Source organism: Protopterus annectens, chromosome 14.part0 (genome assembly GCF_019279795.1).
Source record: "Protopterus annectens isolate FY-2018-M chromosome 14.part0, PAN1.0, whole genome shotgun sequence".
Classification (NCBI taxonomy): Eukaryota; Metazoa; Chordata; order Ceratodontiformes; family Protopteridae; genus Protopterus; species Protopterus annectens.
Window position 1 is genome coordinate 907329084 of NC_056748.1, and position 12750 is coordinate 907341833.

Sequence of the window (12750 nt, forward strand, 5' to 3'; positions counted from 1 at the left end):
TTTTATGTTATAATTGGACATTTGCAAATGTAAGAAATATTTAGTATAGATAATATAAATAACCATCAAGAAAAAATGTCTACAGTATATGATAAATTACCTAAAGGATTACAGGACTGTCTTTCTCTTCTTCTAGCTTTAAGAACACTAGTTCGGATGAAACCTAAACCTTAAAAAGTGAAGTGTAACAACTCTAACACTGTTTTGTCCTTCTTGAAAATGAGCAGCCAAGCAGCTGGAAAATATACATTTATTCACAAATAAACATGAAACCAAGTGAAAATACTGTACAATAAACAGAACTTTGTACAAGGCAATTAAAGTAATTCTGATCTGACTGGAGCTAACTACAGTCACATAATTATGTCAGAGACAGGCTTTTTTAAACAAAATTACCATGTAAAAACATGTTGGCCATTACACAAGATACTTATCTTGTCTATGCAGTATAATAATATTGTTGAAAAAAAACGCACAATGTTTTTATTGGTATCACTTAGAACAAACACAGCTTACATTATGTTTCTATTTAACACAGAATTTAGTCCAAAGTACCTTTTCCAGTAGGAAATTCACTTAAATCCTTATCTACCAAAATAATACATGGACTCTCATGTTGTGAAGGAGATATATAATATGGTAAATTAACAGTGCAGACAACTACAGAAACTACAATTTTGTGTTTATATGGGACAACATGAAATGCAGCTCGTTTCAAAATGACATTTACTTAAAACATCCCCCCTCCAAAAAAAAATAATAATAATAAAACCTGGGGTAGCAAGTACCATTGGCAGATACTACAGTATTTCTGCTAAACCTAAAAATTACTAAATAAAAATTTAAAGCAATGCACAGCTCAGACTCCTTAGTGCTTATAATTTCCTTTTCTACTTAAAAAAATAAAATAAAGATTTTCATCTTGAGATTTAGAATTAAAATGAAAACTAATTATCTTGTGTAATGCACTGATGGATTACAATGTTTTAATGAATATGACCTTTTAAGAAAAAAGATAAACGGATGTATGATTTGTATTTCATTTAGAGAGCATTTCTTCTCTAAAAGAGTGGACACTACTGATGTCCAAGTGTAGTTATATTCTCATTAATACATTTTACTTACTTACACTTTTACTGTAGCTATTCTATCTATTCTGCCAGCAAATCTTTTAATAGAGAAGAATGGTGTGATTTTTGGCCAAACTCCAGAGCAAAGATTCATGCTTCCAAAGGGAAACAATGAAGCCTTCCAATGCTATAAAACCCAGTTAGCTGACAAAACACCTGAGTGAATTGCAAAGTGCAGATTATATAAATATCTGACAGCCATTAAATTATGATGCTGTGCTGAAAAAAATATTTAAAACCAAATCAGCACTTACCATTACAAAGAAAGTGCCTGAAAGTCACTAACAAAAGCAAATCACATTTTGGGATTTTACTGTCTGAGGATGGGAGTAGCTCTGCCACAAGAAAGTGCTTTATTCCTCTTGTAAAAATATGTCTAGAACCAGCAGCATAATACCTCCTAAAACAGTGTTATAATTGTGAACGTATAACAGAATGTCAAGACACAGTTACATAAAGGATGAAATCTTATTCATGCTTCTTCTTGCTCAGGATAATTAAGGATTTTCCGGTGAGCCTGTCGCAAATACTGCTGCTGTTTGAAGTATACTTTGAAAGCTCCCTTTATGGCAACAAAAGCAATTCCACCCTGTAACAAACAAAAGTGAGTATTTAATACCTTTAGTAGTGGGCATGATTTACATTACAAATGAACAAGTTATTTCACAACATCTGATATTGTGTATTTTAAGATTTGAGGTTGTACGTCAGGGATGGCAACTCATCACGTAAAAATCTATTGCCAATCATTAGCAGACTGGAGTTCCGATGTGGCGACCCCTAACCGGGAAAAGCCAAAAGACACAACAACAACAACTATTCCAACATAGCTGGATACAGTGCAATTCATAACAGTGATTAGATAGGTTCATAACCAAGTACCAGGCTAGTTGCCCTTGTGGGCCATTTTATGCCTAGGCAATTTCCCTTCTGTGCTTGAATTAACCTATACCATTTGGTGTTACACTGACTTTACCCCTCCAATGGTCAATAATTACATATTACCCCTAAAAAAATAACTGGGATCCTACTATAAATAACTTGAAGGGACCCATGTATGGCAAAGTAATTAGGAGCTGTTTCTCTCTCCATTAGTAGTACAGGGGGCAGTCCTGGGGGTAAATTTTCCAATCCATAGATCCAAGCTGCATTTGAACATGGATAGGGATGAACTTTGTTTTACATGGATGGGGAGTCTATTCCACAGCAGCTGTATCCTTTGTGAGATAATACCTGTCCCTCCCAACTGTTCTGTTGATGTTGCAGATGAGGTTTACATACCTAGACTGAGTACTTCTGATGCCATTTCGCTTACTGATGTGCAGGAAATCCATCAGTACTGGGTCGACGATACCTTGTATGCCGGACACAGTCACTTCATAGTAGTCTGTATGATACAGGGTACAGAAACAGAGCTTTAAGTACGTCCATGTAGGACACATTGTTTAGGCCTTGTATTTTAATAAGGTATCTCTGTGGGCATTCCAATTGTTATACGAGTTTGTACAGATACGTGCCAAAGAGGCATTATACTCGATTGGCCTAATAAGGGCTGATTTAAGGGCGACAATGACATCTCAAAATCAAAACTCAATACCTTTGTTTATCAGCTGTGAAACATAGGACTTTCTTATGATTAAGGACAAATGGTCAAAAGTTACGTCACTGTCCACATAAGTTCCAAAATCTCAAACAACTGGGTCAATGGTTAGATGCTTTTGACAATGTGGTAGTTCCCCAGGGCAAAGGACTTGAAGGCTATGATAATGCATTTTTAGCATTTGTTTCAGTCCTTAATTTTAGCACCAGTTATTTGTTTGAGACCAACCTTCCTGCTGGATGGCTAAGTCATTTGGGGATTCAATGACTGCCCCTAGCTTGCAGTCACCTACAGACTTAATCAGCCAGAGCCCTTTGCTACTGGCTTTTACTTCAGAGGAGTAGATGCTAAACAGGAGAGTTCTCAGCAAAGAACCCTGGGAGAATTCCACTCGTGACTGGTATCTTTGTGGAGGTAACTTCCCCTACTTTGATTTCCTGCATCCTATGTGTCAGTTAGTAATCCAGGGGGTTGATTCACAGTTTGTGTCAAAAGTTTTGGACGGGTACCGGTATTTGGTGTGTACCATTTTACCTTCATCCATTGCTTTGGTGATCTTTTCAAAAAAGTCCATCAGGTTGAGTAAGCATGACCTGCACTTGAATCCAATGAGAAGTATTCAGTGTTTAAACGTTCCTGCAAAAGGCCTTAACTGTCTCCCACTACTGATGGTGGACAAGCTAACCTCTACCACTTACACCCATCTCTCTCAGCTAACAGAATCACTTTTATCTGGGATGAAATCAGGGTCAAAATATTTATGCCCCAAAGTCACCAAATTTAATACAATCTATTCAACAGCTGCACCATCAGCATGCAATAAAAGCAGCTATGACTTTTCTTTCACATTATAGATTTATAGGTAAGTACTAGGCTAGCAAAAACGAACCTATCCCATTTAGCTAGAGAATGATCTTACTTATCCTATGGTAGATAATTATATATCAACCCTAATAAGAATAACTGGGATCATGCCACAGATAATTTTAGGAGACCCATGCATGGAATAAAGCATTTAGGAGCTGCCTCTGTCCATCAGTACTACAGGGACACTCTTGGGGCAAATATTCTGTTTTCCATCCATAGATCTAAGTTGCTCTTGAATAAGGACAGGAATGAACTTTGCTTAAAGTGGATGGGGAGTCTGTTCCAGAGCAGTGGTTTCCCTCTGTGAGATGTATTATGTTCTTGTAGAATTTACGAAACATGTTTACCTCTGGAATCGGGGACAAAAAAGCTCAAATGAGTATACAGTTCTGCATATTGCTGATATTCACACGGTAAGTTATCAGATTAACACATTCAGTAACTTTAACAAGTGACTATAACCAGCACTGTTTGGTCACTGAAAAACAGTTTAACCAGGGACAGGATATGCTGTTGCAAAATCAAGACACCGCTAAAGATCAGGAAAAGTTGAGAGGTACGGGTCCAATGTCTGAATTTCTGGAACTCGGCTCCAAGACTCACCCCCCCCCCCCCTTACCTCCATTCAGCAAGCACATTAAGGCAACTTACTCTAGAGTGAGAAAACATTTAAAGCTCTCGCTGACTCAGCTATATAGTTGAATATGCAGCAGTTTTGGTCCCATGCCAACTCAAAGGCTTTGCCTCCTACTTGCAAGCACGTAGAAGAAAGGGAAAATGTGTAAATAGTTATGTTTGGTTAAGCAAATGTTGTACTGAACTGAATTATGAAACACAGAAATGTTGGTTATGTGTGGATGTTTTGTTTTAAATTTGGTTTTAGAAGGTTACATACAGTACATTTATATTCTAATACAAGTTTTTTATGATCAGGGATCAGAATTGTTTTCAGCAGTTTGAGAAGCACTATTTCTGTTGCAATCCTGTATCTTCTGGAATGAAAATGTTTGGGATGGTCGGTTCACTCTTAACAGAACTGCTACAGGATTTTTTCTAAAAAGAGTTTGATAAAATGCTAATACTCATGGGCAAGAGACAGTTTATTTTCTTGGAAAGTAAGTGGTCTGAGGAATTCTGTTAAATAAAGTAACATATTTGCCTGTGTAAGGAAGTACAGACCTTAGATTCTGCTACTGCAAGGCAAACATCTGGTAGAGGCAGAGCATCTAAAACTTAGCTATATAGTCAGGGAATGTTCCTAGTACAGGTCAGGTAGCAGAAAGGGAGATATAAAGTTGACTAGAAAAGAAATCTTATTTGATTTACTACAGGAGAAGGCAGTGTATATAGTCATTGTAGGTACACAGCTATATAGTTTAAAAAATGATAATCTTTATTTGTCGAGATGAAGCAACCAGAATCAGCAAGGATTATGGCACAATGGTTATTAGGGATAACGGTATGGGCAGGAGAATGAAGTCTGGTGTGTGCAGTGGATGAAGTACGTTCAGGTCCCCATAATATATATACTCTCACTGTTGGTAAATTTATGTGACACTGTATAGAACAATGGGCATGACATACATAAAGGATTTTATAGTTACCCAGGACCTACATCTGTTTTCTTTTCCAACACAAAGTTATTGTAACAAAGGAGCATGCTCATATAGTGGAATATTTTAAACCCCCCCTTTCTTGTATTTCAGAATATGTACTTAACGATTATATAGTTATAGATAGGTGGGAGAAAATTTGAGAGGATTTGAAGGGTAATATGTATACACCCTTTGCTTATATACCACAGTCAGACTGGGTTTGCCTCGAAGTACAACTTTTCAGAATTTATTTTATTTACATTTACACTTTTCTGACTGGGTTAGTGTCACTAAGCCAATGACCTTTTTTCAGGGGTGGCCCAAGGTGGTATTCTTACTGACTATGGGAAACTTGACAAAGGCATTGGGGAACTTCCCCTACTCTCGGTAGTCAGGAGAAGGCTTTGTCTGTTACACATACTGACTTCCTGTTTCCTGTACAGGCACAGAGGCAGCCAAAAGGAACAGGGAGAAAACATGGCTGATTAAGATTTTGCTGAAAATGGAGTGCAAGTTGCTGTAGTTGAAATGGTAGAATCTCTACCAGAAGTTTTTTTCTAATGACATGGGCGCAGAAAAACATCAACATTGGAGGAAAAGGAGATTGTAGCTGTAACTGAGATGGATTCATAAAAAAACTTTCAGACGAAATTGTTTGAAGGAGAGACAGTTAACCTCTGGTAACTACAGCCCTCCAATTGGGGAGGTGGGGGTTGTGAGATGATTATTTGGAAGAAATGGTAAACCACAGTAAGCCAGAAAGTGGACCAGCAATTTCATGGAGTGACATCATGGAAAAAATAAAAAGAAGACAAAAAGAGAAGAGACTATGCCAGAAAAACTTCCAGAGATAAAAATGTATGCACAAACTGTTGGAGAAGGAGCAAAGAAGAAATAAATGAAACAAAAAAGAAATATACAGTATGTGTCAGCAGTAAGAAAGAAGGTGGTTTGGACAGGTATGAGGTTTGGGACACTGTCATAGGACCTCTGGGTGTCAAAGCAAAATAGGTAAGAGCATGTATTTTAATTAATAAAGAGACTTTTTGAGACTTGATATTTAAGACTAGGGAGGCCATGGAAAAATTTTTTAGGTGCACATGAACAAAAGAAAAATATTTATCCATGGTCAGAATATGTGGTGGTGCAGAGGCCGCGGTGATGCAGCGGTTAGCATTGTCACCTCACAGCAAGAGGTTCTTCGGTTCGATTCTTGGCTGGAGTTCCTTCTGTGCGGAGTCTGCATGTCCTCCTTGCGCCTGAGTGAGCTTTGAAGACATGCAGGTAGGTGCATGCGCCTTCCGTGAAGGTTGGGCATTGGGCTGGCAACTCGGCATCACAAACGTCCACTGCCAATCAATCTGCAGACCGATAATCCGCTGCGGCGACCCCTAACCGGGAAAAAACAAAAGACAATGCTTGCTCAGAATATGTGGTGCAAGCTTTTTACTCACAAACAAAAAAAAGAATAATAGTCGAGTTTAGAACTAAAGTTGAAGCAAAAGAACTGGAAGAACATTTGTTAACTATATGTAAAGAAGGAACGGACACTACAAAAATATATGATGAAAGAGGGCTACTGACTGGGGGATGGGAATGTGGCGTAATACTGAAAATGACAATGTTATGCATGTCCCTAGTATTATTAGGGGGTTTTGTGAAATACAAGGGTCAACCACAGACTTGTTATTTTTGTGGGAAAAAAAAACAATTTAATCAATGAATGTGATAAAAAGATATTATTTACGTGGTAAAAGGACATAATGCAGAAAATGTGATTTAAAGTGCAAAAAATGTAGCAATACTGGTCATTCATAGCTAGAATGTGAAATGAATGTGCAAGAAAATGAAAATGAAGTTATACAGGAGAGACAGAAAAATGTGATATACAAGAAAATGTACAAAAGGATGTGACTGATAAAGAGCTTATACATGAAGTTAAAGAATGTAACAAGGAAAACGAAACAGATGAGACAAGTGAGGAAGAAGATGACTGGTGCAAAGTAAGAAATAAAAATAATTAAATAGGGAAAAGAGTTAAAGAAAGGAAAAGAACATTCAAAAATATAAAAAAGAAAGGGGTAAACATTTTATTATACTAACTGCTCTTAAAAGCTGAAAATATTAGCTTTAAATGTGAACAGTATGAAAAATCTCAAGAGGAGAATAGATATATTACAATGGTGTGCTGCAGTAGATGCACATATTATTGTTTAAGAAGACATGAGATTAACAGAGGAAGAAAGAACACAAACTGAAAAACTTTGGAATGGTGCAATAATTTGGAACATGGGGAAAGAAATGTGCTCGGGAGTAAGTATATTATGTCAAGAAAGCATTAAAACATCAGATGTAACCATAGTGGAACTAGGACGAATTATGGTAATAGACTTGAGATGGAAAAACTATGTATATAGAATTATAGGCATATGTAACAAAAAAAGAGAGAGAAAAAAATGTTTAAAAATATTCTTGAATATATTTGTGTAAATATGGACATTATGGAGGTGGGTGACTTTAATTGTAATTTAAGAAAAAATAAGAGCAATTGGATGTTAAAATGGTTAAAGAAATTATGAGAAAAGGAAAGTTAAGCATATGGGAGAATAACCACTGGACCTACACAAAGAATGAAATTAGGAAAGAAACTGATTCTTTTTTAAGATCCGATAGTTTAAAAGTTATAAAAAAAGGAATCAAGTATGCTGGATTTTCAGATCATGTGGCTATATGGGTTAAAGTACAGGAAAATGAAGAATATATAAGAATAGGAAAAGGAATAAAAATACTTAATGAAAAGGAATTAGACTTACAACAGAAAAAAAACTTATGGAATTATGGAAAAAAGAGTTTCATGAGAAATGGAAATACAAAAAAACTGTTTTTAGAATGTATAAGGAATAAGAGAAAGAGAGATAGTAAGTCAAGAAACATTTAGAGACTTAGTAGAGAAGAAAATGTCTTTGTATGAAAAAGAAAGAGAAATATATATAAAATGAATCAAATTAAAATTAACAACTTGTTATGTAAACAAAAATATTGTTTTACAAGGAAAGAAAGAAGAGGAATAACCATATTTGAGTAAAATGATAAAAGAAGGAAAAATAATAAGAGAATTAAAAATAAGGAAGGTAAGCAAATAATACAGCAAGAAGGAATATACAAAATAATTAAAACATATTTCCAAATCTCTACACACCACACAAAAAGGGAATAACGAAACCAACAGCTAGCAATAACACAAGAAAAATTTGGACATAAACTAGAGCTTTCATTCAAATTTAATAAAATTGAACTTCTTCAGAAATGAAAACGTTCAGTTTTATTAAATTTGAACGAAAGCACTAGTTTGTGTCCAAATTTTTCTTACCTTATTGCCAGCTGTTGGTTTCGTTATTTAATTAAAACATATGTATTGGAATTATTTGTTAAAATAGAACACATTTATAAAGCTGAAAAATTAAATAATGAAGATCATGAGTATTAAGAACAATAAACAACTATGAAAGAACTGAATGAACTTCTAAAAGATATTAACATGAATTCTGCAACAGGATTGGATGGAATTGAATATGGTATGTATAAAAAATGAAACAGTAGCAAAAATGTTATAGAAGTTATGAATAAATGGTTAGAAACTGGAATTAAAGACAAAGATATGTACAGGAGTTGTAAAATTTATATTTAACAAAGGAAATGATAAAAAATGGAGATGTATAACATTGAATAATACAGATTATAACATTTTTATGAGAATAATAACAAGAGTTACAAAAATGGATAGAATATATGACCAAAATGTATTCAGAAGAAAAGGAAGTCAAGAGTTACTATGGACAATAAAAGAAATAGTTGATGATATCATAAATAGAAATGTAGAAGCGGAAGTTATGATAGGGGATATAAGTAAAGAAATATGATAATATTCAGTATAAATCATTATGGGGAATTTTGCAGTAACAAAATCTGTTTACGAAAGGAGCTATGTGAAACTAATGGATTGAGGAAGAACTAAAAATAGAATGTGGAATAAAGCAGGGCTGTCCAGCTAGTAGTGTAATTTTCTCTTTAGTTATGAATGCAATAGTGAAGGAAGTTAATAAAATGTCAAGTAGCAGTGGATACAAAATGATGAAGGAAGTACAACTGCCAATAATGTATAATTATGAGGATGATATTGTATTATTCGTATTAATTGTTAAAAATAAAGTATGGATGGAAAAAGTAAATGAAACATTAAATATAAATTAAAAAATGTAAAAAATGTAAATGTAGAGTGAACCGCTCCTCCGCACACAGAAATAAAAATAGAGGTATAACAAAAACAGCGGAGCGGAACACGGCAGCACAGGAGTTTAAATCCTCTTAAAATCTTCTTATATTACAGATGTCCACATAAACACTTTATAGCATGAAGAAATCCAAGTCCACGACGTTCAAAAAGGGTAGAAAAGCTTTATTGCAAAACAAGACGAGTTAGCGCTTTCACCTATTCAGGCTTCATCAGACTCAACACTACAATGTTCAAACTGATAGAATATATACACTGAACTGGCGGGAAGGCCAATTAAACTTTTAAAGCTGTAAATCATGAAGATGTATATAATAAAATAGTAAAATGTATAAAACCAAGATAATACACACTAACTGTTATAAAAACATTTATATATATAAAAAAGGACATACAGAATAAATAAAAAAAGGGAATTCATGACTGTATGTATATAAAGGTCATTTTCCTCATTTATATACCTTTAATCTCCTCATCTTCAAGAAGGGTTTAACCGATAATTTAACATTTAAACCTGGTGGGATGTCAGATCTGAATCTCATGATCCAGAAGTTCTCCCTGCCTTCTGTGTGTGTCCTTACGTCCCCACCTCTACAATTTAAAACAACTCTCTCTAAAATCCTAAAACTAAAGGTATGGAGGGGGCCACACTCAGATACATGCTTGGCTAGGGCATTGTGTTTGTGTACCATCCTAATGCTATAGAGATGTTCACGTATACGGTCTCTAAAAGACCGATTGGTCTTACCAACATAAAAGGATGGACACAAAGAACAAGTAGCTAAATAAACGATGTTATTAGTCATACAATCCCCAGAGGCCTTGATGAAATACCTGTATTGAGTAACAGGGTGTATAAAAGTAGGGCTAGAATTTATGTATTGACAGAAATTACAGTGTCCACATCTATATGTCCCATTCAAAGCATCAGGACTTGAGTGATTGATGGATACTCTATCACATAATATTCTCTTAAGATTTTTCTTGTTCTTATGCCTAAAGATAGGAGTTTAGTGTTGAGTCTGATGAAGCCTGAATAGGTGAAAGCGCTAACTCGTGTTTATGTGGACATCTGTAATATAAGAAGATTTTAAGGGGATTTAAACTCCTGTGCTGCCGTGTTCCGCTCCGCTGTTCTTGTTATACCTCTATAAATTAAAAAATGGTTTAAATATAAATAAAGAGAAAAGTAAAGGATTTGGTTTTGAAAGTATGATAGGAGGTACTGAGTTCAATAAAATATACAGGTATATTGGGAATAATATTTGGAAGGAATGAATACAGACAATAACAATGGGATAATGTACTTAAAGTAGTAAAGGATATGACTAATTTTTGGAAATCATATAGATTTTCATATAGAAAAAAAGCACACTTGCTGAACACCATGGTAATAGTAAAAACTACTTATGTTGCTAACATCTATACAATTCGTATTAAGTATGAAAAGGAATTAATGAGTATATATTTTCTTTTAAATGGGGCTCTAGACTGAATCCAGTCAAGAGAGGGATTATATATATATATATATATATATATATATATATATATATATATATATATATATATATATATATATATATACACACACACACACACACATATACATACATACATATATGAAAGAAGAGCAAGGAGGCTTGGGTTTAATAAACCCAATAGTACATGCAGCATCTTTAATTCTGTATAAGGTATTAAAATGAATTATGAAGGAAAATAAAAATTGACATTGATCAATGGAAAGATTTAGAAACAGTTAAGAAAAAAGCCAGAATGAGAGATATAATAACTATAAAAAAGATTAAAGAATATAATGATTTTTATGGAGATTGTCAATTAGAAAATTGCCTGTTAAGCCAAATATGCCATACAAAAAAAAGCAAGATAGAATATGTAATATATGTGGAGAATTTGAGACTGCTGAGCATGTGTTTTTAAAATGTGAAAGAGTTAATAATTTGTGGAAAGAAATGTGTAAACATAACAGGGTGTAAAGTTTGCGAACTTTGGTTGCTCCTGGTCGAGTGAATTCATATTGTGGAACTCAGTCCTTGGTTATTGGCATTACTTTTTGAGTTATTGGTTCCTGCAGTGCCACTCTTTGCAGTTTTCTTGTTAAAATTTCAGCAAATAAATATGGACATAATAGAATTTGGCTATTATGGTGCATGAAAACAGGAAGAAATGAAGAAAATGGACGTAATATTTTATGTTTCATGGATTATATGGAATGAGAGACTAAATGAAATTAAATACAATGGAAAATGGATTTTGACAAAGATTTTGGAGAAAATAATGTTTTGATTGTGGATAAAAGAGTGGGGAGGGAATGCTTAAACTGAAGTTGATAATGTATGGAGATTTGTAAATATATAAATAATATGTAATGTATATATCAATAAAAAAACTACTCACGAATGCTCGTTTTGTGAAGGGAGATTATTCTACAGCATTGCACTTCTGGTTTCTATTCCAGGAATGCAGGCGGCCGAAGAAACCAGGAAGAAGATGGACGACAAAGAGAATGGAGCGAGGGGCAGCAAACAGAGGCGAATCCTCTATTAATGAGGATATTATGGAAATAAACACGTTGAAGAAAAGAGTCGAGAAAAGGCAGACAGGCGAGCCTGCTGATGAAGGTTCAGAGAAAGCGGTCAAGCTTTCTAAAAAGAATAATGTTGCAGCAAGGGATTCGGAAGATATCTTTCAGGAGAATCTCTTCAGAGATGATCTATCCGCACAAAAATGTGTTGTTTCAACCCTCCAGTCGGGAGGGTTGCACGATGCTTTACTAAAAGACACGATCAATCAGAGTGAACCACAGAGTGAATTGGCAGCTTCACGGGGAGAAATTACGGAAAAAATACAGAAAGAGGAGCTGGCTGAAGAAGATAGTACAAAAAAGAAAGTCATATGCACAGAAAGTTAAAGAAGGAGAAAAGAGAAGTGAAGAGGTGAAAGAAGTAAAGAGGAAATTCATAGTATGAAAGAAACTGGACTGGAGAGGTACAAGACACTATTATTGTACCACTGGGTGTTTCACCCAAGGAGGTTAAGAGCATTTATTCTTATCAACAAAGTGACATACTGTGACACAATTTTTGAATAAGATCAATACTTGGAAAATGTTTTAGAAAAATATGGACATAAAAACTGATATCCTTGGACTAAGTATGTGGTACAAGCTTTTCATAGAGAGACTACAAAAGGGTCACGATACAATTTAGAACAGAGTATGAGAAATATGAACTGAAAGAATATTTAAAG

General features: G+C 34.6%; 1 protein-coding gene across 1 annotated transcript in view; it reads right to left on the bottom strand.

Annotated features, from left to right (window-relative positions):
* Positions 1–236: 236 nt before the first annotated feature.
* Positions 237–12750, bottom strand: part of MARCHF5 (membrane associated ring-CH-type finger 5) — a 608414-nt gene continuing 595900 nt past the window's right edge. Inside the window, exon 6 of the mRNA XM_044056699.1 lies at positions 237–1719. Within this exon, the coding sequence (XP_043912634.1) occupies positions 1603–1719 (117 nt within the window). The 3' untranslated portion in view covers positions 237–1602. The remainder of the gene's footprint in view (positions 1720–12750) is intronic.